This window comes from Macrotis lagotis, chromosome 2, assembly GCF_037893015.1.
Source record: "Macrotis lagotis isolate mMagLag1 chromosome 2, bilby.v1.9.chrom.fasta, whole genome shotgun sequence".
NCBI lineage: Eukaryota > Metazoa > Chordata > Mammalia > Peramelemorphia > Peramelidae > Macrotis > Macrotis lagotis.
This window is the reverse complement of record NC_133659.1, coordinates 237,289,057-237,316,536: the sequence shown is the minus strand read 5'-3', so window position 1 is coordinate 237,316,536 and position 27,480 is coordinate 237,289,057. Positions and strand designations below refer to the sequence as shown.

Here is a 27,480-nt window from a genome sequence, read left to right as displayed (position 1 = left end):
TAAAGACAAGATCTTAAAATATTTTGATAGGCTAACATTGTACTGAATATAACGATATGAAATTCAACAGGGATAAATGTAAAAAGTCTTACTTTCTGACCCAGAACATCCCCTTGCTCTTCCCCTCTTCCTTAGATTCATGCCCCTTCAAAGGTTCAAGCAGATAAGTGAATCCCTGATGATATTTAAAATACCAAATAAATTACCCATAACTCTTTTGCTTAGAGGAAACTTTTCTACAAACCGCTAAAACAGTTATTTCTTTTGTGTCCTCGTGAACTGGACCGGATCCAGTTCACAAGTACAAGATGGGGTTAGATATGATTAAACAAGCATTCCTTCTGAATTTTAGTGAACGGAAAGCTTAGCCTGAGCCAGCTCTGTGAGGCGGCAGCCCAAGCGGACAGGGTTGGGGCTTGATTTAGTTTCCAGGAGTAGCTTCCAGGATGATGTGACTTCATCTGGAGTGTCATGCACAGCTCTGGGAACCGCAGCTGAGAAAGAAAATTGACCAATTTGAAAGTGTTCAATCAAGGAAGCTAGGTAAAGGATCTGGAGTCCGTGACATAATTATTAAGCTATTATTAATTATTGATAAGCTATTATTATTTATAGGTGGGGAAGCTGAGATGATAATCAGAGGTTAAGATAGACGGGGTCACACTGCTAGTAAATGTCTGAGATAAAATTTGAACATAGATCTTCCTGCCACTCGACCCAGCACTCTATCCTCTGTGTCCCTTAGCGGAAGATCAATAAAAGAAACTGAGCATATTTAGTATAAAGAGGAGAGAAAAGTATTTATTTAGTATAAAGAGGGGAGAAAAGTATTTGAAAATCTGTCTTGTTGGCAATGGACAGTAGAACCAGGAGCAACGAACCGGAGTTAATATTTTTACTTATTTAAGTTGTTAAGCAAAAAAGGTCAATTTAGGTTTGAAGCCACGAAAAATATCCTGCGAACTCGAGCAGCACAAAGGGACTAGAGGTTTTCCTCTCTTTGGAAGGGATCAAGCAGAAGCTGAAGGACGGGCCTCTGCTATTAAATAAGTTTTTGTGGGGAAATAATTAAGGGAGTAGCGCGGGGATCCCAGCATTGTCAGATTTAAAACTAGATTATTGGGGGGAGGGTATGTAAAGAGTAGGTGATCCATACATTTACTGAATTAATTGCAAATAGATTGTCTCCGTTTCTGTTTCAGTAAAGCGCCAGCAGGATTTAGTTTCACCGGCTCCGTGTTTTCCTAAACTGTAGGATAGAAAGAGGCAGAAACAAAGGGAAAGAAGAAAAATGATGAGGCAATTAGCGAGAGACAGGAAAAAATAAAGAGAAAAAACCTTAAAAGAATCCACTGAAATCCACGTTTCGTTTTCATTTCTTGAATAAGCTCTTTAGCAGCCCAGGTTTCCGGGTGTCAGGATGGCCGAGTGGTCTAAGGCGCCAGACTCAAGGTTACTCCTTCCGGTACAGGGTGTTCTGGTCTCCGTATGGAGGCGTGGGTTCAAATCCCACTTCTGACACATCAATTTTTTCTCACCCTTATTTTACCTTTTATATGTAAATATAAAGAATAAAGTTTTTTTTGGTTTGTTTTTAATTAAAACCAATAGTGACGGCAGCGATCCATTTTTTGAGTCTTAAGGAGTGCGTGGATCTCGATCAACCAATGGGTTTGCCCGCCTCTCTCACTTCGGGCTCCCCACCCCCTCCCGAAGATTGGTGTCTCGGAGTGCCCCGGTCCCCACTTTTCCTCATTCCTTTTCTCTCTGATCTGTTTTATCAGTTCAGGCCGGGCTGGCCCGGAGACGGAGCCGTCCTCTGCTGTCTCACCTCGGTCCTTTCCTCGGCTGCAGCCAGGCCGTCTAAGTCGTCACAGCGCCTCCTAGAGGGGAGATCCCGCAGCAGCCGCTATGCTGCCTACACACTTACTGCAGTTTACCCTCTCCATACCACGTCCGTGCCAGGGACGCCCGGCGAGGGGAAGGAAGGCAGAGCAGGCACATACTCGCGTCCTCTCAGCGCAAGTCCCTGGTTTGTACAGAGCTCTTTGCAGCCGCATTCCAGTCCCCCCCCCCCCCCCCCCCCCCCTTATATCCTGAGCTTCTTAAGGTACGGGCTGTTTTTGTCTTTTTCTGTATTTCCAGCTCTTAGCACAGTGTCTGCCGAACAGTCAAGCGCTCAATAAATATTTATTGACCCCCAACAACGCTGTAAGGCATTTGAGTGTATTATTATTCCCAATCTATAGACGAGGAAACTGAGACTCAGAGCATTTAGGTTATTTGCCCAAGGTCACAATCAAGTAATGGAACCGGTTTTGGGTTACTAAGCTAGTGCCATGCACCATGCCAGTGAGCAAAATCTGAGTGAGAGCTTGTGGTATGGAAATGGCGAATAGTAAATTATAGAATGTGATCTAATGCCAAAAAGTTTTTCAGCAATGAACCACTTATCAGAATGGTAATTTAGAATGGTTTATCTGGAAGTACCAGCAGCAAGTAAACCTTGCATTGTGGAGTTCGGCTTACATATATTTTCAGATTTTATTTATTTTGAGTTTTACAATTTCCCCCCCCCAATCTTACTTCACCCTCCCCCCAGAAGGCAATTTGCCAGTCTTTACATTATTTCTATGGTATACATTGATCCAAATTGAATGTGATGACAGAGAAATCACATCCTTAAGGAAGAAACAATCGTAAAAGAGATAGCAAGATCAGACAATAAGATATCAGGTGTTTTTCCCCCCTAAATTAAAGGTAATAGTTCTTGGTCTTTGTTCAAACTCCACAATTCTTTCTCTGGATACAGATGGTATTCTCCATCGAACACAGCCCAAAATTGTCCTTGATTGTTGCACGGATGGAATGAGCAAGTCCATCAAGGTTTATCATCACCCCATGTTGTTGTTAGGGTGTATAATGTTCTTCTGGTTCTGCTCATCTCACTCAGTATCAGTTCATGCAAATCCCTCCAGGCTTCCCTGAAATCCCTTCCCTCCTGGTTTCTAACAGAACAATAGTGTTCCATGACATACATATACCACAGTTTGCTAAGCCATTCCCCAATTGAAGGACATTTACTCGATTTGCAATTCTTTGCCACCACAAACAGGGCTGCTATGAATATTTTTGTACAAGTGATATTTTTTTACCCATTTTCATCATCTCTTCAGAGTATAGGTAGGCCCAGTAGTGGTATTGCTGGATCAAAGGGTATGCACATTTTTATTGCCCTTTGGACATAATTCCAGACTACACTCTAGAAAGTTTGCATGAGTTCACAGCTCCACCAACAACGTATTAGTGTTCCAAATTTCTCACAACCCTTCCAACAATGCTCATTGTTCTTTCTGATCATATTGGCCAATCTGAGAGGTGTAACATGGTACCTCAGAGATGCTTTAATTTGTATTTCTCTAATAAGTAATGATTTAGAGAAATTTTTCATATGACTATGGATTGCTTTGATCTTCTCATCTATAAATTGCTTTTGACCATTTCTCAATTGGGGAATGGCTTTTTTTTTTAATTTGACTCAGTTCTCTGTATATTTTAGAAATAAATCCTTTGTCAGAAATACTAGTTGCAAAGGTTGTTTCCCAGTTTCCTAAACTTCCCTTGATCTTGGTTACAGTGGTTTTGTCTGTGCAAAAGCCTTTTAATTTAAGGTAATCAAAATCATCTAGTTTGTTTTTAGTGATGTTCTCCAACTCTTCCTTAGTTATAAACTGCTTCCCTTTCCACAGATCTGACAGGTAAACTAGTCCTTGATCTTCTAGTTTGCTTATAATATTGTTTGTTATGTCTAAATCCTGTATCCATTTGGATCTTATCTTTGTATAGGGTGTGAGGTGTTGGTCTAATCTAAGTTTCTTCCCTACTAACTTCCAATTTTCCCAGCAGTTTTTATTGAAGAGAGAGTTTTTATCCCAATAGCGGGACTCTTTGGATTTATTAAACAGATTACTATAATCATTAACTGCTATTGTACCTAGTCTATTCCACTGGTCCACCACTCTATTTCTTAGCCAATACCAGATAGTTTTGATGACTGATGCTTTATAACATAATTTTAGATCTGGTAGGGCTAAGCCATCTTCTTTTGTACTTTTTTTCATCGAATCCCTGGAAATTCTTGAATTTTTATTTCTCCATATGAATTTACTTACCATTTTTTTCTAACTCATTAAAATAAAATTTTGGAATTTTGATTGGTAGGGCACTAAACAGGTAGTTTAGTTTTGGTAGAATTGTCATTTTTATTATATTAGTACATGTATTTTTAGACTAGAAATGTAAATTTGGGAGTTTTCTGCATGAAGAAGATAGAACTTGGGAGCTCATGAGACTGCCAAGAAACAAAGTAGAGAGGGAAGATGAGAGAGATAGAGAGGACAGAGCCCTGGGGTTTATACAAAGAATGGTCTAAGTCAGATCCAAGAAGTCAAGACTTCTAAGCCTTGTCTAACTCAGGGGAGCAGGATGTTTCAAACAAATCCCATTCTTGTTTGCCAATTACAAGTCTAGGAGGTTTTAGGTTCAGACAAATACTTCCAGGAACATCAATTGTAAGGCAGGAACTCTGGAAGTTTTTCTCCTCTTCTCCTGTTTACTTTGCAGGTTCTTTATTCAGAGAGATCAAATGAATGCTGAGTAGGCTTGTAGAGATTTATAACTCTTTACTGTATAGCCCTGGTGGGGGGAGGTTTCAGTGTCAACTCCACACACAAGTCTATCTGCATAGCCCAAGTTTGTTTATCAGTTCCTCAAGGACCTAGTCCACTTCTCCCCTTGTCCTGTTTGCTCTATGTGTACCATTCCACCCCCCCCCCCCCCCATCCACTTTACAAATACAACTGTCTGCATGGCCAATTTCCTAGCCTGTATAGTTATAGGGTCATAAAACAAAGTCTGCCAAATCTGAGACATAAATATCATCATATAGACCAGGTGTGTAACTGGCTACTCAGATTTCATATAAGGACAGTAAGCCCATCTAATTATATAACTTATGAAGTGAATGTCCAAATATGGGTCACATCTGATCAAGCTGGACCACTGTGATTAAGGAGAATCCATTCATATCCCAGTCAAATGTTTTACCTTACACATGAACAATGTCTTAACAAAGGACAATGAGAAAGGAAAAATTAAGTCAGATAGGAAGAAAGTCTTAATAGCGTAACTACAAAAACCAGAGAATATTCAGAATAGAAGATAAAAAGGGAGGAGGAGGGTTATGTACCTAGAGCTACAGAGATTATGAAGGATGAAGGTTGAGAAAATTACACTGGATTTAGCAAATTTAGTCTGTCAATAGACATTAATTAAGGATTTCCTGTGCTAACCCTTAGGAATAGTAAGAAAAGCAATTTAGGGAGATAATTTTTAGGTTTTTTTTTTCCTCTGGCTAAATAAAATACAGCACCAAAGCAACATGACTTTATTGCTGATAATAATTATCTATAACAGATGGGTTTAATTTCAATCCAGGCCTAGTGATAAAAAAGAAAAAAAAAGAATCACAATGACTAATTTTTATTAGTTGGGTGTGTTGGTTATCACTAGGAGGTTCTCATCACCCTCCCTAGAAGACTGGAATTAAGATAGTCTAAAAGTGGACCTGAAAAGATGAAATCCAACAAAGATTATGACACCAAATAATTAGCAATATGTGCAATAGGGGATACCATGTCTAGTGGTAGCAAGCTCAATGAGAGTAGAAAGAAAATAGTAGAAAATAGTAGGAGTCCTGCAACATAAAGAAGTGTGAATTTTCCTTCTACATGTGAATCTTGGGCACATATGTTCCTTATGTGCTAAGCTTCCATGCATATCCTCTAGGTATGTCCATTTTTCCAATTGATGGTATGTACATTTATGGTAGAATATACTGTGAATTTATAGGAGGAATGTCTCATTGCAATTTTACTTACAATACTATCAATCATAATACTGTATTAAGTTAATTATACTACTATATTATTGGTTATTATAACTATATTACTAATATTAAATAGCATTTATTAATGCTTTAAGGTTTCAAAGAACCTTATAAATATCTCCTTTTATCTTCACAATAACCATTGAAGACAGATGCTTTTATTATCCTCATTTTACAGAAGAGGAAACTGAGATGTTACATCTTACAAGTGTTCTTGATTTCAGGTCTCTGCACCATCTCTAAAGGCAGGGATATGTGGTGGTGGGGGGGCGGAAGGTGAGGCAGAGCTGAGTCTCTTCTGACTCTCTTCTGGTTGCAGAAGTGTTGAGTGCATACACTAAGAAGGTGTATCAGCCCTTTTCCCTCCAGTTCTCAGGACCTCAGCTTGAAAGAAAAGTTGCTGACTTTTAGAGGCAGAGTGATTACATGAAACCCATAATTAAGAGAAGGGTGTGAGGGTAGACAAGGCAGACTTATAACTCCAAGAAAGAGAGAAATTCTCCTAATTTTTAGAATGCATACTATGTTGTCTAATGAGCAGATTTAAATTTGGTTAACCATTTATTGTGTTAATTGCAAATGTGGTTTGTTGGTTAATAAATGCTAATAATAGGCCAATCATTAGAATACACATTTTGTATCAACTGATATTTAAATATGATTAAGGAACTATAATGATGTCTTTGTTAAAAGGGCTAATTAGCTTAATTGGTCACAACATAGTTTCTAAGAGTAAAGTTTGGGGTTTGGTCTCTACTTTTTGATCTTTCTCCATTCTTTATTCTTTTTTTTTTTTTTAACGTTTTTGCAAGGCAAATGGGGTTAAGTGGTTTGCCCAAGGCCACACACTAGGTAATTATTATGTGTCTGAGTGTGAATTTGAACTCAGGTACTCCTGACTCCAGGGCCGGTGCTCTATCCACAGTGCCACCTAGGCACCCCTATTCTTTATTCCTTAACTGAAAACATTAACCAGACATCTATCTCACAAATGTGTATCATTGTTTCAAAAGAGAGACAAATTGTTGGCAGGTGTCTTCAACCCATCCCCAAAACTAGGAAATCAGTCAAGAACATGTATAGCCTACTGATAGCAAGTCAGGAAATGTTTTTTTTTTTTTTTTAACATTTTCAGAAGCAAATTTGCAGACAGTTTTTCTTTTGATCATCATAACAATCCTATGAAGTTGGTACCCACTAATAGGAATTAATGTCTTCATTTTACAGATGGTTAAAGTGAGGGAGTTTTGAGGAAGTTAAGTGATTTGCCTATGGTCAAATAGCTAACACTTGCTAGAGGCAAGATTTTAAACCCAAGTCTTTCTTGATTCTAAGTCAAGGTTCACTATATTAGACTACCTCATCTATATGAGTTCTTTTTCACTGGTTACAACTCACTCTTAGGCCTAATTTCCTTCCTGACTTCTTTGTCCTGTTTCAATAATCTCACAGCTTCTTGGATACTCTGGGCTGCCCGAAGTCCAGACTTGATGGCTGTATCAATCCAACCATGAGGAAGGGTGGTGTGTTCTCCTGCAAAGTATATCCTCCCTTCAGGTTTGAAGAGCTCCTGGGAGTAGTCTACATATTGGTAGGGAGTAAAGAAGGCAAAGCCTCCCATGGAGTAGGGATCTTGGTTCCAACGCTTGATCACAGAGTAGGGGCAAAAAGCCTGAAGTTCTTCCTTGGGGCGACTGTGGATAGCAGCCAGATCCTCTAACACTACATCCACAGTCTGCTTTTGATCCATGGCAGCAAAGAAAGTAGAGTCATCATCCAGGGTATAGGAGGCCAAGATGACACCTGTTCCATTGGGAAAGTCATGATTGGGGTAGTAGATAAATCGGGAGGGACGATCTGTTATAGACTTCCCACCATAAATACCATCCTGCTCCCAGAAGCGCTTGGTGCAGGCCAAGATTACCTTGGTGGCACTGTTGTAGTGGACTGAACGCAGGGCATCTTCTTTGCCTAGAGACAGAGGTGGATGGAAACGGAGGAGCCGGGCAGCCTTAGCTGTTGTGGCTACAATGGCATAGTTGGCAGTGAGGCGGGCATGAGGCCAAAGAGGGTCAGGTGTCTGATGGACAACATGGACATAGTCACCATCCCTTATTACCTCCTTTGCTTGTGAATGGAGGTGGACAGTACCAGGGATTAGGGAGTCATGTAAGGCCTTGGGAAGCTGATCAAAGCCACCAGTAATTTCCTCAAACCTAAGAGGAGGAAGCATGGTGAAAAGGTCATACAAAGGATGCGGTTGATATGTATTTAGTCTTGGACTCAGAGGACCCAGGCTTATTTAAAAAATATTGTTATAAAACTGATTTTATTCAATATTTTATTCTGATAATTGGGGATGTTGCAAAACTAGGATTGGGACACTCTAACCTAGACACTCAAGGGTATCTCCCTCCTCAGGAGGCCCTATAGCAGAATTAGAAGAGAGATGAAACAGTCTGAACTCCTATATACTCTATTCCAGCAGATCAAAGTGGAAGGTAAGGTAGAATGTTTTCCATTTCTTTGGGGCTCACCATTTGATTTGTTTTGGACTTTGGAGAAAGTGGATTAGTTGCAAGATTAACACACAATGACTTGCATCAGTCTTTTTTACAACCTTATAAGCTTTGATGTGATTAGAAATTGCAAACAAGAATTTTAATCAATAGAATGAGAATTACAGATTCTTAGGGATTTTGAATTGTAAAGGACCTTGGAGATTAGCTTCTTACACAGTGCAGGTTCTCCTTTATATGTTCTCAACAGGTTGTTATCCAGATATTATTTGAATTACCAGCAATGACAGAGAGCTTGAAAGGGAGCCCTTTCCATTTTTAAACACAATGCTACTTATAAGAAAATACTTCCTTTTACTCATTTGAAATTTGCCTCTCTTGTAATTTTCTAATTTTCCTAGATCGAGGTTGTGGCATGAATTCATGGGAGTAGTATGAATTCAAGAAAATAACTGACAAATGGTCATGATACTTAATATCTTTATATGAAAATGACTTTATTACTAGTTCATTAGCACTCCTCGTGTGTCTCTATATAGCAATATATTTTTTGATCTTTTTTTCTTTTTTGATCTTTCAAAGATATGATAGTTACAGTTTGAATATAATTAAAAATGACATTTCCCTCCCTTTACACTGCACCTCTTTGGGAGGTCCTAAGCAGTGGTGGAGTTCAGCTAGTTCTCACTAGTTTGGCAGAACAGATAGATATCTAATTTTATGCTGAGTTCCTTGAACCTGGTCCTAGGTCCTGCAAGTTGGCTACTCTTTTACTACTCTGTGGTTTTATGACATGAGGTTATCAGCATTCTGGGTGTCAGTATGACCAATTGGGCTAAGATACCCAACTTAAGGTTCTCCTTTTCCATATTTGGAAAACAAGGCAAAATAGGGAAAATATGTCTGGGCTCTATGATATGGAGGCAGGAATTTATATTTCATTTCTGTTGAAATTGACTTTGTATGATAATGCTGATTCCAATTCTATCTTGGCTGATAAATAATAGAATAAAAAGATCATACATAGACTTGGACAATTTACAGGATCTGTCTGGGTCTTACTTTTTTTTTGGTAAAATGAGGGTGTAACTAGATGATTTCTAAGATCCTGTTTAGGTCTTGATGCTTTGATCCCCAACCTGATATGCCTTGAGTGTTTGGTCCTTCAAGATCTGTCAATAGGAGGGAAAGTATAAAGCCAAGGGTGTTCTAGATGAGTTATACACATCCCCAGCTTACAATGTTTATTTTAACACTACCTTTCTAAACCTACTGTTGGGTAAGTCTTCTCCTTTCTCTTCCTATTTTCTCTCTCTCCTTGTTTATTTTATTTTATTTGTAGGGCAAACGGGGTTAAGTGGCTTGCCCAAGGCCACACAGCTAGGTAATTATTAAGTGTCTGAGATCAGATTTGAACCCAGGTACTCCTGACTCCAGGGCCGGTGCTTTATCCACTGCGCCACCTAGCCGCCCTCTCCCCTTGTTTAGAGAGAACTATATCTCCTTGCAGCAAACACAAAGTCCTTCCAAATGGGAGCAATAGAATGATAGATTCAGAATTGGAATGAAATGTAGGTGTCATCTAATCCAGCTCCTTCACTTTGTAGTTGGGGAAACTGAAACCCAGAGAAATAAAATGACTTCCTCAAGGTCACAGGGGGGCAAATGGTAAAGCCAGGATTTGGACCTGGACTCATGACTCCAAATCCAGTGCTTTCCCCATTCCACTATACTGAATTCCATATGTTATCCCAGGAAAAGTCTGCTACATAGGTACTATGTGATATAATACCTAAAGTACTTTAAGGTCTTTGCTTGATAAATAACTTCTAACCCTTGAGATTTTTGCTTAGTTTTGTTGTTGTCTACATTTAGATGAATGAAAGATCAGTTCTCCCACCTGCTTCTCCTCCCTCTCTACCTCCCTAGCCCATCCTGTCCCAGACCTCACCGGGGGTTCTGGAAGAAGGAAATAAATCCTCTTAAGGTCTCAGGGAAGGCTTCATAGTAACCAGCATCAGCATTCATGAGATCTCCAATCATCTGCACTGCACCCCGGCTCAGATTTCCCACCTTAATCAGATATTCCTGCCATGGCAGAAGGAATTGAGGAAAGGAAATCAGAGATTGAAAAAAAAAAAACTTTGATTCATGAGAGATTATAATATCTATCTTTCTAATCCTAGATAGGATACTCAAAGAGGAAAGGAGTCTGAATTACAAAGACAGACCTTCCAGAGAATCCCTATAGCATAGATCAATTCAGGCCAGGACAGACCAGGTCAGGGCACTTCTGATCTGCAATGACTTCAGGGTCTCAAGTTCTCTTCATTCCCACAGAAGAGAGGGAGGGTGATGGAGGATCACAGGAGATCCCAGTTCTCACACACTGTGTGGCTGGGATAGCCATGTGGGTAAGTTACACGACTTCTCAGAGACTGTATAATGGAGACAAAAATACTTGTGCAACCTCCTTCCCTGGGTTTTCATAAGGGAAGCATTTTGTAAACCATATATATATATATATATATATATATATATATATATATATATATATGGTTAATTTTCTTGAATTCTTGAGGTAACAACTGCTATCCCACATCAGTACTAGTCTAATAAATTTGATTTACTATAATTTCTTTTCATATTTTGTGAGTGGCAGGAAAAGGATATGAGGATCAGTGGGGCTAAGTGAGACCAAGAGACTAACCTTAGTGGAGAAGGAGTCATACTTTTCTAGTATTTGGGTACAGTTGCTCTTTTTCAGCTCTTCCACCACCTAAAGCAGAAAAGAAGAGGAAAAATATCGAGAAAGTAAATCTTACTTTTCTAATGATTTATTCTATCTTATTCTTTGTTTATTTTTTCATATCCCCCTTTCTCACTAACTCTTCCCTCAGCATTCATATGTTTTGTCAGTGTGTTGGTTTTGTGTAGTCTGCTACTAGTTGTGACATTAGGACTTTATTTCCCACCATCTTTGAGCTGACTGTAGTAGGATTTTGATTGATGGGGAATACTCCTGAAGGAAGTAGATTTTAAAAGCTGGACTACTGCATGGCCACATAAGTAGACATGGGTGAAGGAAATAGTGAACTTATAGATGGAAGATGAGAAAGAAGGGGAACTCATAGATCTGTGAGAACATGAAAATTCCAAACAGTAGTCATAGCTAGACTCTGATTACACTAGAGGCTAAGCTTTATCCAATTTTTAAGCTTGCCCTTTTTTCCACAAAAATTTTAGGAGATAGAAAGCGTCACATTCTAAATATCTGTCTCTGGGACTTCAAGTTCTGAATTGTATCATTTTCCTGTTGTGATGTGGAATCAGAGAAAATAAAGGGGAATTAGATAATGATTTCCCTAGAGATATGAGTGAAACTATTTGTATATTACTGAAGAGAATGATTTGATTTTGTTTTTTACTTTACTTGCTTTCCTTTACTTGCTATTTATGGCATTTCATGTCTTAATTAAACACTTTGGCTTATGAGTCATGATTTTTGATCTAGCAATAATGTGGATTTTATGAGGATTCTTAGGCCATGAGTTGCATAATTAATTTTACAAAACATCAGTAGTAAAATCATGAATAGGTGTGTTTTAAAGAGATGGCACATGTGTATTGTGTTTCCTGCTTCACCCTAAATTGGAAGTTTCCCAATGGTTGTGAGAAGTGACTGTTTCCTTCATCAGCTAGGAAATTTGCTAAATTTAGGTAGGGACTGTCCGATTAGACAAAAAACAACTTGGAAAGGGGGAAGGGTCTTTTTCTGTCCCATAATAGATTATAAATTCCCTAAGAGTATGGCCTTCTTGTATATCTAGTAAATATCTTCAGGGATTGCCCTCCATTGGAGGTGAGCCACTCCCCTCCACACAGCCCATATTGTAGGGCAGACATTGACCCATCCTGGGTCTTGCTATAGAATCTTTAGCATCTGCAGAACTTTTTTCTACCCAGAAGCTGAAAACCTTTGCATATGATATCTCTCATCTCCTGCATAAATTCCTGAAAGTAAGAATCCTCTGGCTTTTTTAAAATTTTATTCTTAATGCTTATCACCTAACACTTTTTTTTAGTGACTAGTATCCCTATTTCACCCTAATTTAAGTGTAGCAACCATTGACTGGCTGATCTCAATGCTGATCAGCACAGAAGTTTTAATAAGTTCTGTTTTTGACCTGTTCCAATTCACTCCTTTTTAAGTGGACTGGTGGTCTCTTATTTCTAGGGTCTCAGGATATTGATGTCCAACACAGTATAGATATCCAATAAACTTTCATCTTCTAGCCAGAACTTCCAAGATCAGGACCTCAGCCTCCCAGTGGTAGAGATTACAGGTGTGTTCCATCACACTGGTCAATAAAGGTTTAAAATTTTTTCTTTCATTTATTCACTCATCCATTCATTAATTCATATCTCTTCTCTGTGACATTGGCTAAGCATTATATTGGATATGTAGATTAAATGATGAATAAATTTGGACTCTCACCAGACAGTTATCCAGGGAAAGAAAACTTACACTCTTCAAACTTTTGAGAAACATCAGTAGCCTGAGTTTGGGGACTCTTTGGTTAGGCATTCCTGAGGTTTTTCTTAGCATGATTAGATGGGAATGTCTAGAGTCTATCCCTTTCCAAGACTTACCTTTCTCAGGGATTCATCAAACAATTTGTCAACTGTTTTCCCCTTTTCATGTGACTGGACAGAGTAGCCAAGAAGGTCAGGATTGACTTGTACCTCCCCAGTCCTTCGACGAACTCCATTGATGAGGACCCATGTTCGGTCATCATATCTAGAGAACTCATTCAACTTCAAGCCAAACTGATTGATGAGTTCACGAGATAACCTGGTAGCAGCAGAAGTTAGAGGAATTCATTAAGAAAGGCAGAGACATCTGGAACACTAATGCATTGCTGATGGAGCTGTGAACTCATTCAATCTTTCTGGAGAGCAATTTGGAATTACACCCAAAGGGCAATGAAAATGTGTATTCCCTTTGATCCAGCAATACCACTATTGGGTCTATACCCTGAAGAGATCATCAAAAAGGGTAAAAACATCACTTGTGTAAAAATATTCATAGCAGCCCTGTTTGTGGTGGCAAAGAATTGGAAATTGAGTGAATGTCCATCAATTGGGGAATGGCTTAATAAATTGTGGTATATGTATGTGATGGAATACTATTGTTCTATTAGAAATCAAGAGGGATGGGAATTCAGAGAAGCCTGGAGGGATCTGCATAATGCTGAGCAAGATGAGCAGAACCAAAAGAACATTGTACACCCTAACAGCATCATGGGGTTGATGATCAATCTTAATGGACTTGCCTATTCCATCAGTGCAACAATACTATCTGTATCCAGAGAAAGAATTGTGGAGTTTGAACAAAGACCAAAGACTATTACCTTTAATTTAAAAAAACAACCATTATCTTATTATGTAATTTTGCTCCTCTTTTTTTTCCCTTAAAGATATGATTTCTTTCTCATCACATTCAATTTAGATCAACCTATAGCACAGAAACAATGTAAAAACTAACAGACTGCCTTCTGTGGAGGGTAGAGATTAGGGGGAAATTGTAAAATTCAAAAATAAATAAATTAATTTTAAAAAAAGGCAGAGACTCAGGAAGAAAGCATTTATGCTATGCACCATATTTCCCTTTACTAATTATTCCTACTCCCAATTAACTTTTCATTTCTTTATGGTAAAACAGTAATAGATGGTGGAGAATTGTAAACTTTACTAATTATTCCTACTCCCATTTAACTTTTCATTTCGTCATGGTAAGACAGTAACAGATCGTGGAGAATTGTAGACTTTCCAAGACTTACCTTTCTCAAGGATTCATCAAACAATTTGTCAACTGTTTTCACCTTTTCATGTGATTGGACAGAGTAGTCAAGAAGTCACCCTATTTTATTTTATTTTTTTAGTATGCCATGAGATTATATTTTCTGTATTTGAGGTTTCTAACACTTTAAAAAGAAAAAATCAGTCTTCTTTAGAGGAATGGTGAGTGTGTGTGTGTGTATCTGTGTGTCTGTATGTCTGTGTATCTGTGTTCATATATGTGTATATCTTTGTGTGTTTGTATGTATTTATTGGAAAAAATTTGGTAGAGAAGTATTGTTCAGTTTTCCTTTTTCAGAAGAAACAAAGTTAGTTTGACTGAAAAATAGAGTGAAATAAATAGAGAAAATAGAGAGAGCAATAAATAATTATTTTATATTATATATAACAATAATAATATATTATAATATATTATAATATAATATAATAGAATTATATATATATATATATATATATATATGTATTTGAAGAGATTGATTGGAGTAGATTATGAAGGGCTTTAGATGCTGAAAGAGGCAGATAATTGGGAGCCACTGAAATTTCTTGACCAGGGAAATGACACAATCAGCTCTTTATTTTAGGACAATAAGTTTGGTAGCTGTGTAAAGGGTGGTTCAAGAGGGGAGACTGGGGATAGAATAGATGAAGGATAACAATCATTGCTTACATGTGGTTGGCTGGGATCCTCATAGCACCAAGTTCAGCATACCACTCAGCTCCAGGCACTCGATGAGTCTCAACTCTCCCACCTACTCGCCCAGAGGCCTCTAGGACAGTAACCTAGAAAGACAGATGCTGCTCAGCCTTAGTGGAATCAGGTTTCCACTTAAACCCTATCTCAACAAAGGTACCAACCCTTTAGAACTGATTCTGATTGCACCTCTCCTCCTCTTTTCCAGATCCCACTCCACTAGTTCCATTCCAGTTAATATCTTTTGCTTTTTCTAGGTTTGGAATTAAAGGGATCTAGCCACACCTAATCGATTCTCCATAAATTCTGATTTTTGTGATTTTTGTTGTTTGAGGCAGCTATGTGGTGTAGCAGATAAGAATAGAGTCTGGAATTAGGAGGACTTATTTTCCTAGTTCAAATGTGGCTATTCAGATATTACTATGTGTGATCCTGGGCAAGTCACTTAACCCTGCTTGCCTCAATTTCTTCATCTTAAAATGAGCTAGAGAAGGAAATGCTAAACCACACTAGTATTTACCAAGAAAACATCAAATGAAGTCACCAAGAGTTGGACTTGACTGAAATAACTGAACAACAATCCCCACTGCCTTCCCTTTCTCATTCCCATCTGCCTTTAATCTGAAGTTCTGAGTCCCAGATTCTGACATCCCCAACTCTTATACCTGGTGACCAGCATCCTGTAAGATTTTGGCAGCAGTGAGCCCAGCCATGCCAGCTCCAATCACTACCACACTCTTCTTCTCCGTGGATGGTCCCAGACCATCCCGTAATAGCTTGAGCAGGTCTTCATATTGGGGATCATCAAAGCACTTTGCCAGCTCAATATTAAAAGCCTGGGAGTGGGGGTTCAGCAATATCATACTCATGAGCAATAGTTTCACTAGGAATGATAGCAGACAAAAACTAGTGTCAAGAGAATAGCTATAACATTAGAGATGTCTGGAATTCCAGAAATGTCACTAGATTAATGACACAACTTATTGATTGTGCCCTCTCTGAGGTTGGTGGGAGAACCCCAAAACTGACAACAACTTTAAAAAAGTCATAGCATACATTTGTATAATATTTTAAGGTCTATAAAATTCTTCCCTCACAACAACCCTAGAAGGAAAATAATATAGTACTTAATATAGTGATAGGCATATGGTAAGGACTGAATAAATGCTTTTTCATTTGTTTACAATTATCTCCATTTTTTGGAGATAAAGAAAATGAAGCACAAAATAGCTAAGTGAATTTCCAGTCAGACAGCTAGGACTCCTGATTCCAGATCCATTTAGGACATTGATAGATTAGAGGATTTATAAAAGATTCATCTTATTACTTTAGAACAAAATTTTATTCCACTCCACTCTCCTTACTTATACTCCAAATTCTTTCAAGATTTCATTTTACTGTCTCTTCATTCAAATGAAGACCATCATCTAATCTCCATTTTCCTGCTGTAGATGATGCCTAATTCCTCTTGCATATTTTTCTGTCTTTTAATGGGAGATAAAGGAATAACCTTGTAATCTGATTGTTAAAATGTTTCTAAGGATGGCAGTTGAGACAATTGCTCCAATCTTCCATTCTTTACTTCAGCCTGGAGACTCATCATGTCATCCTTACTTTGATTAAGAGTTTACCTACTTTGATTAGATCTCTAGGTCTTATTCTGATTCCTGGGTTTTTTACTTCAATGTTTTAGCAAACATTTATTAAGAACAAGCTGCATGTAGGACACTGTGTTGAATACAGGTTATATATACACACATATATATCAGGATATATACACACATTATATACTGTATGTAATCACATTATAGATTATAATTATTTATACTAATTTTATAATCTATTGCGGTGAAGAAGATGGAATGAAAGCATAATATTCCGAAATGAACACTGAATTAGGAGTTTAAAAATACTTGGAATTGAATCTTGGCTCTACTACTACTTCTACCTGTGTTGCCCTTGGGCAGGCATTTTCCCTTCTCTGGACTTTAGCTCTCATCCAAAATAAGGCAGTATTAGATCAAAGGTCCCTTCTAATTCTAAATCCTACAAGCCTTTTTATTGTTGGTATTTTCTTCTTTAATTAATGGCCCAAAATGAAGTATCTCTGTCAAGCCTTCTCTTCTCTGATATTAGCCTGACCCCTCTGACCTATTTCCAGAATGTTTCAGTTCTTTCTCCATCTCTTGTGAACCTTCTCTGAGTTTTTCTTTTACTTTTTCACCAAAATGAGAAGACCCAGGGCTTCCTTCCTAATGCTCTCTTTTCCTCCACTCCATCCTGCAAAGCACATACAGACATATACACATGTATATTATTCATGCATGCAATATGCCATCACACACTCCATGGGAAATGTACTAGTTTTGGGACTTATCTACTTATCTTATTCCTTTAAGGAATAAGAGCACAGGCTTTATTCTTTCACTTCATTCCCCTCTGAGAAAAATGGAATCTGGTTAGGTCTGAGTGTCATATAGAATTCTAATCCTTGAAAACTATTCTGACTTCTAGTGATATTCCAATTAAACTTGTAAAGTTAGATGCTTATAATTCTGTGTAATTCAAAGATCCTACTTACTATATTAATCCTAACAAGAAAGGAATCCTCAATCTGTAATAGATAAGCTTTCAATTATTTTTCTAGTAGTAGAGACAGATTACACTGAGTCATTCACATTTTCTCACCCAGTTTGTGGTTAAAAATGAATCCTAGAGGAGATGTTCAAAGTCATTTAGTTCAAGTTCTTAATTTGACTGATGAGGAAAGTGAAATCTTGAGAGCCTAAGTGCTCTCAGTTATGTACCTGCTTAGTAGCAGGGCCAAGACCTAAGTTAATTGGTCTATAAATCTTCAATGTTATTCTCTTCAACTAAGCTAACCATCCACAGTCACATCATTAACAGGTTGTTATTCTTTCCCAAGCCAAGGATTTAGTAATAGGAAAATAAAGCTGATTGATTTTGGTGACATAAAAGAAAGAGCCTCATAATTTGTCTGTTATGGGGGACAAGGATTCTTGAAGGTTGGCAGATTGCTTTAATCTGCCAGTCTTTGTATTTGAATTTAAAGATTACTCTAATCTTTTGTTTTAGGAATTCCCTTTATAGCACTGAAAGATAGAAGTATGAAGAATGTCATATGAGTGTGAAATTCTTCTAATAAAACCCCAGAAAGCAGTAAATATATATATATATATATATATATATATATATATATATATATATATATATATATATATATATATATATATATATGTCCTGTACTTGGAAGACTAAGAACATGAGGCACCTCTCTTGAATGAGGAAAAGATATGAAACTAAGGAGATGAAGGGAAAAGAAAGATGGGAAAGGCATGGCAGAAAATTAGATATAAGAAGAAATTCCCATTACACTGTCATCCTGGTTCTATCTTTGGTTACTCACAGAGGGTCTTCATAGTCCTCAGGATGTGGAGGGAGATCTTATTCACCTGGATGGTTCAAGTTGGATACCTCTGTTGAGAGACTGGGTCATAGGCTGGTAATATATTGTCTTCTATCTCTTTTCTCTGAACCTTCCAACCTCCGCCTCTTTAATTACATTTCTCCTCCCACTCTTATATCAGTCATTCCCCTCCAAGGCTTGAGAAATAGGAAGGAGGTAATAGGTAGACAGCAGAAAACAACCACAGTTAGATTTCAGATTCTTTCAGTACTCTGGTGGTTGAGTGTATTAGCTTCTTTAAGGAGAAGCCTCATTCAGACACCTGATGATAAAGGATCCCACAGAAGTGAGTACTTTCAGGCCTTCCCCTTCTCCCCACCCCACTCTCTGTCATTTTTCTAGTTTCTAGTTTCATATTTTATGAGACAGATGATGTCTCATAAAGACCACTTGTTTGGTCCTAGATATGAATTTGTTCTCTAGCTGTTCACCTTGCTATTTACTAGTCTCATCCTCACTTCCAATATATTGTAATGTGGCTTTAGACAAACAGGTCTAAACTCTTTCTTCTTTGTTTGAAGGAGTCCCTGTTATGTGCTACATCTCTGAAATTTCAAAAATATTTTCTAACCATGGACTCTGAGAAGAAATTGAAAGTAAGAGAAGAAAAGGAACATCTGAAAATCTTAAAACACTCAGAGGTGTAAGAAGAATTAGGAAGATTGGGAAGAGAATGAGGAAGGGGCAGGAGTAATGGAAGGATTGAGGACAGGAATTCTCCCTTTTCACTTTTCACTTTGGATTCCATTAGGCGATGCTTTCTAATCTACAATCACATCCCACCTCTCCCGCTCCCTGGCCTAAGTCTCACTATTTTTTCCTATTCTCCAACCATCTTTCTCATATCCTAATTCACTTATTCAACAAAATTATAATTTTTTAATAGGCACAGAACTGCATTAGGTGCTGAGGAAGTTATAAAGATAATTAAGTGTCCCATCTTTTTTTCTCAAGGAGCTTAACCTAGCAAGAAAAATAAGATGTGAATTAGTATCATATGAAATAGAACATGAGAAATGCATGAAAGGTACAAACAAAATGCTGTTACACTTCTAAGAAGGAAAAGATCATTGTGTGATCTTAGATAAATCATTTTACTTCTTTAGACTTTGGTTTCCTCATTTGTAAAAGGAGGGAATTTCAATTTCATTATTTCTAAAGTTCTAGTTATCATTCATGAATTTTTTGTTTCTGCATTGGGAATCAGAGAAAGCTTCATCATTTGAAGGATGATAGAATTTCAATAGGCAGAAATAGTGGAGGGAAGGGATTAGAAAGAAATAGAAGGGAAAGAATTCTAGGTATGGAGAATAGAATCCCTGGTTTTTTTTCCTGTACTGCTCTTTCTCCTAGGGTTACTGATTTATTTCTATTTATTCTCTCTTCTTCAAGATTCTTACCAAGAGTAGGGGCTCAGGAGTCAGAGAACCATGGTTCAAGCCCTACTTATGCTTACTACCTGTGTGATCTTGAACAAATCATTTACTCTTATGAGGCCACAGTTTTCTTAAAATGAGGGGGTTTTGACTCAGTTGATATCTACCTTTGGTCTTTTCTTCCCTTATTTTCAACAATTTTCTCTTTTCCTATCCCTCTCTTTTTGTATTGGTTAATTTACATCTAACTTAGAAATAAATGTAACAGGACTAACAATTTCTATGTTCTAGAAGGATATTAAAGAGTTCAGTTCCCCTGAAACATTTACTAATATGAAGAACATCATGTGAAACAAAAGAACCAATGGGAAATAGTATAAATTCTTTTAATTTAATATTTATTCTCATTTTGTACAAATAATATTTTTATACATTAATAAAATATTCTTGTTTAAGAGTAAACAAAATACCCCCTCCCCCCATAAAAATATGGACCTGCATGCGCAATAAATTCTTTTAATCCACAAAGAAGGAAATGGCACCTGAAACAAAGTCTACTCCAGGGGTGGGGCTAAGGCTGTCTGACAGGTGCAAGGAAATGAGGTCCAGGCCTATATGTATAAGGATAACTTAGGAAATGGGCTTAAAGCCAGTTCATTCTTAGGTTATGCCCTGCTCAATGGGTTTAGCCTGAAATTATTGCATAAGGAAATGGACAAAGCCAATGTGATACTTTAAGAGAGCCAGAAGCTGTAGCCTGCAGCAGTGGGTTAGGGGTTGGTCCCAACAAACAGGTCTATCTCCTGGTCTTAGGTCAGGACTTTGATTCCAGGTTAGGGTTGTGAAAGAGGGCAGGGCTTGAATTTAGGCAAACCATCAACCCATAAGCTACAATTGAAGAAGTAGGATCCAAATTTAGCCATTACATCTAGGATCAAAACAAGACAAAGTCTTTTTGATTGTTCTAGAGTCAAAACCTCCCATATATAACATTGCTCTGTTCTAGGACTGCAATGGGAGATGGGATCTGGGAATAACTAGCCCACACAAGAGTATGAGAAGAGGCACATTCTGGCCCTGACATAAATTCGTTTAAAATTTGAAGTTAAAATATGATTTAAAAAAGCAGAAAACTCCACAACCATGTTATAGTATGCATTTATAGAATTTCAATATAAAAATCCTAGAGGAAAGAAACAAGTATGAAAAAATCATGAATACAACCGCAGGAAACAAAAAGAATGAACTGGCTATAATTGCTCCTAGAGTGTTTGGAAGAAATGAAAAAAGACATAAAACACAAGATCCAACATACAATCAGAAGATAACTTTGTCTAAAGTAGAGGATACTCTGAAAACAGAATGGAACAAAGTGAACTAAATGATTCAGTGAGGTAACAAGAAATATTAAAACAGACAAAAGACTGAAGAATAAGAACTGAGATATCTACCATCAGGGAATCAATATAGCACTCAAGGGAACGCAATTACATTTTAAGAAAATTTCAATGGAAATGCATGGTAAAAGGCTCTACCTTAATTAGATAGCTTAATGTTTTTCATGTTCAGATTTTTCAGTTTGATCTATACCAAAGTTAGAATGAAAGGCAGACAGTCCTTGATCATTTCTCTAAACCAGTGTTACCGAATACATTTTCTGGTCCCTTTAGGGACCTAAATTTCACTCTATCTGACCTTCCAACATCACCCCCTATCCCCAACCAGTTCTGACACTCAGACATAAATTGTATCTTCAAAGTATCTGGATAGTAAAGATAAGTGAGGTGCCAGCTAAGAGTATCATTAAGAGTCTGAGAATCCTTGAGCCCTTCCTTTGTGTGATACGTTCTCCTTTCCCTCCACTCCCTCCCTCTTCTCTGAATCCTCCTTCCCCTTGACCTTAACCAACTTGCCAAAGTATATTCCCTCCTTAGAAGACCCTATTACAAGGAAGAAGAAAGTACAAAGGGAAGAATGAAGGCTAGACTTCTGAAAAAGATTTCTAGATAATCATAAAAGCATAAGATCATAGAATTTTACCACTGAAGCAATCATGGAAATCATCTTTTGTAGTAATAGTTGAACTGGAGTCTGTGCTGTTCAAAACATTCATTTTGGAGACAGTAAAAATAAGATGACATGATTTGCTAAGGTCACATAACTAGTTAGTGACAGTACCAGAATACAGACCTAGCTCATCCCTGGTGTCTATGTGCTATCTGTGTGAAGCTAAAAAGAGGAAAAGAATGAACTTTGGAGGGTTGTTCATGACATCCTGCTATATGTTAGGTATAACAGGCAGTTTTGCTGTTAATTGACATAAGGTGTTTAAAAAAACAATGCACTATGCAAATACGCAAAAAGCTATGAGGTTAGTAGTACAATGCTCAAAACTTTGTCAGTAGTTCTCTACTTAATATTCATATCCTTGCTTACAAATAGGACAACCATCAGACCATCCTTGACAAATAATGATAAATGGGGAGTGGTAGAGAATTGTCATTGTCTTCCTGTTCAAATGGAAGATTTGGGTTTGAATCCTTACATTGTAACTAACTAGTTATATATTTCTTATAACTCCTGTGTTTGAACTTCAAAATTTCTACACATTTCAGGCCTTTTCACTAGGAATGCTTGGAAGTACCCCCTTTCATTCCATATCTAATTTTTTCCTTTGAAGCATTTTACTCAGTTTTGCTTGGCTGTAAGCTCATATCCTTTGTCTTCTAGAATGTCATTCATTCAATAAGTATTTATTAAGACCTGCTATGTGCAACACACTCTGCTAAGCACTGGGAATACAGAAAGAAAAAAATATAGTCACTGCCCAAAGGTAAGTTATAATCTAGAGTGGAGACAACATGCAGACAAGTATGTGTAAAGTAAGTTATATACAAGAAGAACAGAATATAGTGAAAGTAGGGAAGGCACTGGAATTAAGAAGGGTTAGAGAAGGCTTTTGTGAAAAGTAGAGTTTTACACTTTGGGGGGCAGGCTTCTACCACACTTCTGGAGGGAAGTCCTAGGCTGATCCTGTGGCTGGTTTCTTGAGAATGTTGGGTGTTATCTTAATCTGGAATCTCAAGCACATTCTGGGGATGTGCTCCTTGAGTTATTTGGTCCAGGCAAAGTCTGATTGCTACTCTGCCACCTCCTTCATATGAACTCTACAAGTTTCTTGCTTTTGGTCAAAGCAGCAGTAGAATGTGGCTAAAGTTAGCCCCTATCAACCAGCTAGGAAGGTCTGCTGGTTGAGTGACCAAACTATAGCTTCCCTTTAGACTGAGATTCTTACCTTAGTTATTTCTTTGTAGACTGTGCTAGATGCTGGAACTGAGATCCTGCTCTGCTTCTGAGATCCAAGGCAAACCACAGCTGCTTGCTTCTGAACTACTTTCTTTCTCAGTATACCAAATTGACCTCCCTACAAAGGATGTCATGCTTGTGCAAAGTTCCCCTTCTGAATTTGTAATCTGGAACTGGGTAATGAATGACAAAGGTACCATTTGGCATTTGTTCCTTTTGCAATGCCTTGGTATAGTTTGGGAGGTAGCCAGTCTGGGTCTGGAACCTCCTCTTACCATACTGTGCAGTCTCTCCATGTGCTGTGCTGCCCTAAATCAATTCCTAGTATAAGTAGGGTCTTCTCTTTCCCTATGCTGACATGGATCAGATAAAGGATTCACTGTGACTTTTTCTGAATTTCCCTATTATGATTCAGTCTGGTGCATTTTCTAGTTATATTTGGAGAAGTTGTAGTTGGGAATTCAGTTGCATTTCTTTTTGCTATACTATCATCTTGGTTTTGCCCATGCCAGAAATTAGTTGTGTGATAATTTCAATACTGCATGGTAATCTAGAAATTCTTCCAGATGTCTAACCCTTTTAGTCTTGTACTTTCCCCTTCTCATGAAGTCTTCTGTAGAGGAGTGTGTCCATTTGGGTGAGTAGGCATATAGAACATAGAAGGGAGGGGTGCTTTGACTTGATGAGGTCAAAATATTCCATCTCAACCAATCCAGAGGCTCAGATCCACCTCCAGAATCTGGATACCTTACTCAGGGGCTGTTTCACCACTCATCTTCAAAATTTGTCTCTCACAGACAAAAATGATTCACTCCATACCACCTCTCCTGACTCCTCTTGTTTTCCCTGACTTTTGGGCCAAGTTCAGGAATAAGATAATTCTGAAGAAACAATTGGGGAGAAATGAAGAGATGGGGTCCACAATGTGACAAACAAGTCATTTTGGCACTTTTACAGATGAAATGTTCATGGACACCAGTGTTTATTTTTTACTTTACCTTTCAAAAAAGTCAAAGGCTCATTTTTGCCCCCTTTACTCCTTAGGACAGAAGAGTTAATTCCCCAAATCAAATCAACTCACTTAAGCCCAACTGGATTCAATTCAATACAGTACAGGTTCTACATGATTACAAATAATCTCCTACTTTTGTGTAAGATATATTGTTAGGTTTAGAAAACTAAAAAAAAATCCCAGGAGCTTATATCCTACTGGAATACTACCATAACCGCTTTCTACATCTTTTCTAATCCCCTCCATCCCCAGAATGATTTCTTGGAGACTTCTTCAAGAGTCCAGGTTCTCTGAGATCTGATAATTACCCTACATAGGGTAATAATTAGTAGGGATTTTCCTTAGGGACCTATTGCTTAAGGAGGGAGAAAAATTATATGCATTCCCAAAGGTCATCCTTAGGGTTACCTTTTACTTCCAGTCTCAAAGAACGTAAGTTTCTCAGAGTTACTAATCTTCTGGGGATGAGTCATCAAGAACAAAAACAGAAGTCAGGTTTCCAAAGGGTCATAGGATAACGTCCATAAGGGAGAAGGAAGGGCAGTGACCTGAACAATTACATTGGTTATTTATTGATGGCCTATCCTGAGGATGGTTCTGTATCACCCTCCCCCTTTCCATCTTCCCCCTCCCACCAGCATTTGTTCTGTTATGGTTGGTTATTGTTATTGTCAGTTTTAGATTTTCAGAAGGGAAGAAACTACTGCTTTTCTCAGGGTTCTAGGCAGGGTTGTCATGGGCTCAAATGAGATAAAGATAGCAAAGCATTTTGAAAACTTAAAGTACTGCATAAATATCAGTTATTGTTGTTATTACTGCTATTTAACTAAAATTAGCAAGCCTCCAGTGTGGTGATGACAATTCCCTGAGCCTTCTATTGCTCTTCTACTAAGTTCAAGCAATGTTTATAGAGAAATATTGGGATCTCTGGGGGAAAAATGTATGCATATATACTTAATTTTTTCCCTCAATTACAGTACACATATACTTTAAAAAAGTTTTTTATTGATGTCTTTTGTTTTTTTACATTATAGTTTTCTCCAGAATTCCTCCCCATATGCCTCCCAAAGAATCATACCATATAACAAACAGTGTTCTTCAAAGAGAGAAAAGAGGAGGAAAGAGAGGAGGAGGAAGAAGAGGAGGAAGAGGAGGAGGAAATCAGCATAAACCCTCTGGGTCAGAAAAGTCAGAAATATGTGCAATGTTCTTCACCTGGAGATCATCCACCTTCACAAAGGGTAGGTTGGTATGCACACACACTTTTAAGTTTGCTAAACATTATTATTTGGGGGGGTATATAGTATTTTATTTTTTCTAATTACACATAAAGATAGTTTTTAACATTCATTTTTTATAAAATTCTGAGTATCAAATGTTTTCTCCCTTCAACTCCCTCTCCCCCCAAGACAGCAAGTTATCTGATATAGGTTATAAATATGAAATCATACAAACATATTTCCACATTAGTTACCTTATGAAAGAAGAAATCAAAGGGGAAAAGCCACAAAAACATATGCAAAAAGTGGAAATAGTATGCTTTGATCTTGCAGTCAGACTTCATATTTCTCTGATTGTGGGTAGCATTTTCCATCATGAATCTTTTGGAATTGTCTTAGATCACTGTATTGCTGAGAAGAACTAAGTCAATCATAGTTAATCATCATACACTGCTGCTGTTAACTGTGTAAAATGTTCTCCTAGTGTTGCTCATTTCACTCAGCATTAGTTCATGTAAGTCTTTCCAGATTTTTCAGAAATTTTCCTGCTCATCATTTCTTATAGCACAATAGTATTCCACATTAATATACCATAAACTTGTTTAGCCATTCTCCAATTGATGGGCATTCCCTCAATTTCCAATTCTTTGCCATACCAAAAAGAGTTGCTATAAATTTTTTGTACATGTGAATCTTTTCTCCTTTTTTTGTTAATGATCTTTTTGGGATACAGACCTAGTAGCAATACTATTGGATCAAATTTTATTGCCCTTTGAACACAGTTCCAAATTACTATCCAGAATGTTTGGATTAGTTCATAACTCCACCAACAATTTTCAAGAGAATTATGATTTTCATATTGATTAATATTATATGTGTAATGAATTTAATAATAATAATAATTTAGTTTCTAGAAACCCTTTTCACAGGAAGAGACTTTTTTTATCCTGGTATTTATTTTACATTATTAAACATTTCCTAAAAATTTCTTAATTTTAGACAATCAACAAAACAGTAAGTCAAGCCCTAACTGTAATCACTCTTGCAAGCTGGTTAAAGCTGCCTCCAGTACACTGTTCTAGGGATAACTCTGAGGTGTTATGCCTTCAAATACTATCTCTCACAAACATATATCATCTAATTGACCCTCAAAACCATCAATCAGTTGATATCAATTAACTTTACTAATGTGTACTAACAGAAAAAGTAAGATCAAACTGCATAAAACAATCTTCCCAGATAGTGGGCATGTACTGTCTTCCTGCAGACACACAAGACTTTTAGGAGGAATGTGCTCAAAGTTAAAGTACAAATGTATTTAGATACTCATAAAGAAATGATATCTTTTGACTTCTGTCACTGTTAGTCTTTTTTCTCCCTTCAGTGGCCCACCAAATTTGCTTCTGACAAAAATTTTAGAAATGAAAGTCAATTCCATTCTTAGCTGGGCTGGCTCTTCATAGGATGCAGTATCTTACCACATAAGGTAATTCACTGTTTGCCTGGGGCGAGCAAATTGCTTGGTTAGTGTGTGGGTTTCTTGCTACCACCTCTGAAGGTGGCCTCTCTGAAGGCTCTGGTCATATCCTGAACTTACCAATTGCTTGAGCACTATCCTCTTGGAATTCTCATTCACCTAAAATTAGGAAAAAATAAATACAAAGTAAGTAGAGTAGCTATATGCCAGGTTGGGGGAAGTGGCAAACTCTTCCCAAGCAGTTCAAAGATATCATCCTCACTTGAAGATCACCAAGGAATTTCTGCACACTCAGTTCTGCCCAGCCTCTTCTTACTTCTCAGCCAACCAGAAAACTTTTCACTTTTACAAAGTACTAACCTTCATCATGGGCAAAAATCAGCATTAGAAGTTCCATTTTTTCAATTGGTAGCACAATATTTTGTATAATCCATCAAGAAGGAACATTTTTAACAAGCTTCAATGACTCAGCATTCATTGGCCAGCTTCCATTACACTTTTTCCTCCATTAGAAATTTGCAAATAGGTTGGGGTGAATTTTGAATACATTCATATACCCAATCCAGAATAGTTCTCTGGTGCC

The 27,480-nt window shown here is 37.6% G+C and overlaps 1 protein-coding gene, 1 long non-coding RNA gene and 1 other non-coding gene across 3 annotated transcripts; 2 read left to right on the top strand and 1 right to left on the bottom strand.

The window, feature by feature from the left end:
• Positions 1-285: 285 nt before the first annotated feature.
• On the top strand, positions 286-25,642 carry LOC141511493 (uncharacterized). Its single transcript, XR_012475346.1, has 3 exons — positions 286-543; positions 1,785-2,032; positions 25,235-25,642. It is a non-coding gene; the product is annotated as an uncharacterized LOC141511493 (long non-coding RNA).
• On the top strand, positions 1,415-1,521 carry TRNAL-CAA (transfer RNA leucine (anticodon CAA)). Its single transcript has 2 exons — positions 1,415-1,452; positions 1,476-1,521. It is a non-coding gene; the product is annotated as a tRNA-Leu (tRNA).
• On the bottom strand, positions 7,335-15,882 carry LOC141510878 (L-amino-acid oxidase-like). The gene is made up of 6 exons (XM_074220297.1): positions 15,685-15,882; positions 14,996-15,108; positions 13,120-13,321; positions 11,177-11,245; positions 10,418-10,554; positions 7,335-8,163 (listed from the first exon to the last, which is right to left on the bottom strand). Exons 1-6 carry the CDS (start codon positions 15,880-15,882, stop codon positions 7,335-7,337), a joined length of 1,548 nt encoding a protein of 515 aa, XP_074076398.1.
• Positions 25,643-27,480: the final 1,838 nt, after the last annotated feature.